The sequence below is a fragment of the Atta colombica genome, unplaced genomic scaffold, assembly GCF_001594045.1.
Source record: "Atta colombica isolate Treedump-2 unplaced genomic scaffold, Acol1.0 scaffold120, whole genome shotgun sequence".
Taxonomy (NCBI): domain Eukaryota; kingdom Metazoa; phylum Arthropoda; class Insecta; order Hymenoptera; family Formicidae; genus Atta; species Atta colombica.
The window spans coordinates 1430004-1436470 of NW_017259207.1; the positions used below are offsets into that span (position 1 = coordinate 1430004).

At 31.9% G+C, this 6467-nt stretch overlaps 1 protein-coding gene across 1 annotated transcript in view; it reads right to left on the reverse strand.

Moving 5' to 3' along the window:
* Nucleotides 1–325: 325 nt before the first annotated feature.
* LOC108694586 (putative oxidoreductase GLYR1 homolog) overlaps nt 326–6467 on the reverse strand; it is a 47291-nt gene continuing 41149 nt past the window's right edge. The window contains exons 8-10 of the mRNA XM_018204164.1: nt 1744–1854; nt 1202–1646; nt 326–895 (exon numbers count right to left, since the gene is read on the reverse strand). Coding sequence (XP_018059653.1) covers nt 696–895; nt 1202–1646; nt 1744–1854 — 756 coding nt within the window. The 3' untranslated portion in view covers nt 326–695. The remainder of the gene's footprint in view (nt 896–1201; nt 1647–1743; nt 1855–6467) is intronic.

Consider the following 6467-nt stretch of genomic DNA (forward strand, 5'->3'; position numbering starts at 1 on the left):
GCGTCTTGCGCGCGATCGAAATCGACGCAACTCGAGAGCACGTTAATCAAACCGCCTCCTCCGTCCGTATACGAAGAAAAATAATTTCTTCGTCGACAAGTACACGGAGAACTGTCGTTATAATATCGAAGAAAAAAAATATTGCTTTAATTAATAATCCAAATTATTACTTAATAATACTTTAAATAATAATTCGAGTTATTACTTAAGAATATTGTTCAAATTAATAATATAAACTATTTAGATCATTGATTATAGTTAATAAACCATATTGCCATAATTTGAGATTAATAAAAATAATTCTACAAACTCTGTGCAACATTTTTCTTCGCGACGCGATTGACAAACTCTTTCTTACGACTCGCGTTACTGAATTTGTGTTTTCTATTTTCTGTAAAATGTTTACACAAATAATAGCGCATAAAGACAACATAAAGTATCCAAAATTGAGATATAAGACGTCTTTGGCTAAGAATCTTGAAGACCTTATACTTTAATTGTAGAGAATTTTGTGTTGTCTGGGTATATCTTTTGAAATCATGTACCAAACAAAAATATATGACTATATTTTTTATGTATGATATTTTCTCTTTCTCTCTTCTTCCTTCTTTTTCTCCCTGTTAGCGGCGGGAAACAACGTCAGGTATCGCAATAAATATGAAGAAGCTCGGTGACAACACGAAGCGTATGCTGCGTTAGAACCTGGCCCTAATATAAACAGCTGAAGCGTCGTGTGCACCGTATCCCAGACGTCTTGCATGCTTGTACACTTCATTCGCTGCGGCAGCCAATGGTAAAGGTTGCTCCAATTGATCACTCATGCTTAACGACAGTCGCAGGTCCTTCTGCATATGTTGTAACGGTAGCTGAGTAGGGAAACCGCCTTCAACAATCGCTGCAAAACAGAATATTAGGAGTAATGTTAATTATGAATTTAATACGCAGACTCTGTTAATTCTCAACTAGTTTGTAGAACACAGGTAATCATTAGAACGAGTATTGTTATATATTTACTGAAATAAATATATTGTGAAAATAAAAATTATAAGACCTATGTAAAGAAAAATTATAAAGTTATTATAAAGTTATTAGAGATGTAATTCTTATCAAAATTATTAGAAAACTGCATATTGTGTTGATTTGATTTAGAATTAAAGCAGACATGAATAAAATAAATGACTAAATAAACATCGACATCTACCTTTGCCTTTTTCAAGAATTGCCGGGCATGCTAAAGATGTCAATTCCAGGACCTCTAGAATATCTTTCTGCCGAAGTCCAGCACGATCCGCTAGTGCCATGCTTTCGGCCAGAGCGGCTAGAGTAACACCAGCCATTAATTGAAGTACAAGATTCATCTTGGAAGCATTACCGACTTCGCCAAGGAAGAAGCTGTTTTTGCCCATTGCCTCGAAACAAGATTGGCATTCATCGAAAAGTGACCGGTCTCCAGCAGCAAGAATGACCAAAGTACCTTCTTGCGCTTGAGTTTTACTTCCTTGTACCTGCGCTTCGAGATAGCGACCACCTTTACCATTTATCGCCTCGGCGATATCTTGAGATGTTTCTGCGTCAATGCCAGTCATTTCAACGTAGCTTTTATCGGGCGATATCTCCGTCAGGACACCACAATTACCAAAGACCATCTAAAAAACATTTTAACGTGATAAATATATAATAAAAACTATTTTGAAAGATAAGATTACTTTTAAAGAATGACATTTGAATTTAACAAATATTTACATCCTTAGCAGCTTGAGGATCAGCCACGCAAGAGAAGGTAATATCGGCGGCCAGAACGACATCGGATGGCGTCAATCCTTGCTTCGCTCCTGCTTTCACGAAATCTGTACACTGTAAAAAGAAATACATAACGTATGTACAAATTAATTTGATTGCTCTCTTGATTAGCCATATATCTCACAATTTCAAAATATGTGGTTTATGAGAGTTTTAGATTGAACTAAAAAGCTGAAATATAAGACCAAAAAATGAGATTAAGATACAATTTCATTCAAATTTTAATATAGAAAAATGCTAAATATTCAAAAACTTGCTGTTTCCTTATATTTATTAGCTGTAATAAAATGTACAAGTTCTTTTTTTTTTAATATTTGTAGCAAACAACCTATATAAAATTTATTTATAAATATTTTTATAATATTTAATCGCAATTTGATTAATTTTATATTTTATGTAATTTATATATATTACGTATATAATATTTGTAATTTATATATTATTTATATTAATTAAACATTTAGATATAAATATATACAATCGCGCGGGTAAAATTCAGTATCGTGGTGCCATCCAACATGAAACGGCGCAATTGGCATAATTAGTACTATTTGTTGCCGAGAGATGGCGGCACCGCGCGTAGCCGTGTGCCATCGCGTCATTCCATTCGACGAACATGCTACAACAAAAAACGTTTCTCGGCACACCGGCCACATCAGCAAACGACGCCATTATTGCCGAGAAGAGAGTTTTTCCAGAATCTCCATGAATACCCGCGGAATTTCTCGCCGGAATTCCAACGAGAGGATTTCACAGGAATTGCAAGTGAGATGCATTCGCGAGAATTCCTGTGGAATCCTCGATTAATGCTTCCAATTATCTCGATCGTGACGAACATGGCGGACAAGCTGTGTGCTAGCAATTTTATTCTGTATAATTCAAACGCTTTCGAATTTTCTCGAATATCTCCCACGATAAACTGATTAGGATACGGCTGTTTATCACATCGTAGGCCATCTCTGAGATGGCTTCTCATCAGGAACGAGACCAATGAGTTGACAACAGCGCAATTTGCTGCTTATCACATCGACGAATTATTCTCGTTACGTGGCCATCAATCGCTGCGGAGTATCTTTTTCCCTAATCCTTTTTCGAAGTCGATGCAGAGTCTCGACGACGAGCTCTCACGTCGGCATCGTTAAAATTCACATGTTCGAACTTTCGACAGGTGATATCGTCGCGATTGCTTATGAAGTCCTTCCGGCAGTTTCGGCGTTGACGACCGACGCCATTTCAATCGTTTCTTCGCAACAGACGCAACGTGCACGCCACACCATAATAGACGTGTTTTTTTAATTTTCTGCATTAAACTGCATTATAGCTTTCTTTCTCGCCAAATATCGAACATATATCTATTTTGCTTTAAGTTCTAAAAGTGTGTATTAATTCAGTTACAGAAAACAGACTCTGACAAAAAAATTTGACAAAAAAATAGCTTTGCAATTGTTGTATAATTCTTTAATACGATTTTTAAGTTTGTATGTTTAGATCTATTGAGGAGAATTAAATTTTATATCATATTAAAAAATCTTATAACAGTTATTACAAAGCTGCTTTTCTGCTGAGGCAACTAAAGAGAGAGGCCGATAATTATCGTTAATTCTTAACGACAGTCGCAACTTTTTTATTCTACATAATACCTGCGCAATATCAATGATTATCATTAAGAGTTTTAGAATTGGCCCCTAATATTGATGTTGCTAGACTTGAAAAAGGCCGACCTCGAGCCGCCACAAAATCAGTTGAGTAGAGTGACTCAGAAACAGAATACTCGAACGTCTTTCTCAGAATCAAAGTTAGATGAATGAATGTACGAAACACGTAATACGTTTCCAACAATCCCTACTGACTCCCTACATTCATAAGGTATCCTTCAATTTTAAATTTCTCGTTTCAAAGCTGATCTCGAGATGACTACGCATGATCGGTGTGATTGAACACAAGGATGATATATCTTTCAACATAAAAAGTTGTACAGTTTGAAGAAGAATTGATGATCCTATAATAAGTGTGAACAAGAATTTCTGTTTGGGCTTACTTCTTTATCTCAGCTTTGAACGATAGAAATATCACATTTCTAGCTCGTTCGTTTTCTTACAAAAATCTAATATTGGTTAATCGTTAACAACGATTATTTATCTTCAAGGTTAAAAAAGTTATTTTACAAGTCACTTATAAGTTACTTTTTAAGCTACCTTATATACATTTATCACAGAAATTGAATACAATAAGTTCGGGTATTTTATTTTTTATACATTATATTTTATCGTTTGCTCCAATTTCGTATTACTTTTTGTACTCAATCTTTATAACATATATAAAGTAATTTAAAGAATAAACTTAAAAAATAACTTCCCCAATTCTACTTATTTTAAAAATTAAAAGCATTATTGTTTAGTACTTTTAATAAGTAAATTACTCAAATAAGTAAATTACTCAAATAAGTTAATTACTGTCTTTCAATAATAAATTAGCTTAGTATTAGATTTCTGTAAGGCGAGCCGTCCAAATGCGTGTTCCACGCATTTTCAACGTGCCTTCCAAGTCGCATAAGGTTCTCGAGCGTTCCTCTTTCCGATGACTCAGCATACGTATCAAATGCACGTGTGTCATATCGAACACAATTCAGCATTTATATATCAAATAATGTCGCAGTTGCACGACGAACATCAGTTTTCTTCAGATCTTACGAAAGTTATACAATATTTCGGAACGAGATAAGACGCGCTAAACAATGTTTATCATTACGAAGGCTCGACTGTTTCTTATATATATACAAGTAAATAAACGTGTCCTATCTTTTTATCTTATTTCCGATACAAAGCATTATTACGATAGAAAAAGAGAAAAAGAAGCGACCGACGAGTTTTAGTGACCGAAAAAACAGATGGTTCGTATCGATTCTACAAGCTTACGTCTCCGTAACGTAAACAGTCATTCGATTAAGAATTAATGTCCATTTCTAACAGTATAGATTACTTTAATCTAGATTTAACGTACTTTTTTTCTAATTCTTGTACTCGTTTTTATCAATATAATTTAATTTTATCCATCATGCACATTGGATCTATTTTGATCCAGGCGAAATTTCTTCCAAATTTTTTTACACAGGTTTTAATTTTTATTAAATAAAGATTTTTACATTTGAGTTAAACAGCTATTTGGCAATACAGGTAACAAAGATGTTGGAAAAGTAATTCTGAATTATTTTTTAGATTTTTTGAAAAACTAGAACGAAATAAAGAAATTTGAGCTGAACAAAAGAGATCGAAAATATCTACGGAATAAATAAAAATGTGTGCCTACAAAGTACTAATGTAGATTAAAGTTAATCTACAATTTTTAAATTAACTTTAATCTCCATTTAATTAACTCTTCATCTCTTTCTAGTTCTAAGTATTATAAAAAGATGAAGAATAAGTTAAACTAAGATTAAAATTAATTTTATACATTGGTAAAAATAATGAACATAAGAATCTTATTCTATAGTTCTTAATGTTATCATTGAATAATTAATATTTAATAAAAAACTTTTCTTATTGCAGTAATAAAACAGTGACAAAAATTATTATAAAATCAATAACAGCTAAAGAGCTTTATTAATTAATTAATAATTTTATTACCATTTTATTATTAATGAATAACAATTATCATTTATAAAAAAAGAAAAATTGTTCACTGATGATCGTCTGGTAATAATATTAAGAATTATAGATTAAGGCAGAATATATTCGATACGCGATGTGAATAAACCTCTTCAAAACCAAGTTAACTTTCGGTAGTGAATTCCTCTTCCTTGTCAGGAGGCAGTTAGTTGTGAAGTAACATCCCTGTCGTCACGGTCTACTTAGAATTACGTGCAACGTTCGGTATTCTCAGTGCACAAAAATAACGAAAGACAAATTTTAATAGAGAAAGTAATCGTTATCTTCTCAGAAAGAATTTCTGATAACAAGACAAAAAATATTTTTGACTTGTACTTAATCTTACTACGCAATTTTTTGCAGTACAAAAAAAATAATATTAAGATTAGATTTTTAATTCCAATTCTTCTTCTTTGAATTAAATGAGAATGACTTTATTGTATACTTAAAACAAAGATAATACGTATAAATTAAATTTATATATATTCTTATGTTTAGAATAAATTTTTACCCAATCGTTATAAATTTTATAATATTTGGTATGAAATCAATACTCAAGAATCAAGATTTATTATAGATTTAAGAATTTTCCATTTAATAGTAAAACATTCTTCTGCAGACAATAAATATGATTATCTGTATATTAATCTTATTTTATAATAGATCGGAAAGTAATAGCATTGGATCTGGAAAACTTTTCCGTGGATATTCGAGCGGAAATGCGAGTTCGATCGACTAATGTCTATTTCTATCATAATATAGATTAACTTTAATCTCGGTTTAACTTACTTCTTATCTGTTCCTAGTTCTAAAAATTATAAAAGATAAAGAATAAATCAAGCCGAGATTAAAGTTAAAAATGAACATTAGTCTTTTTATAGTCAAATTGTTTTATTGTTTCTCAATAATGAAAATCAAACATTTTGTTTTCAATTCAATCAGCAGCAGTTATAACATGAATCAAAGAATTGTTATTATCTCGAAGAATGTATGGAAAAAATTTTTTATTATTATAATTATTAT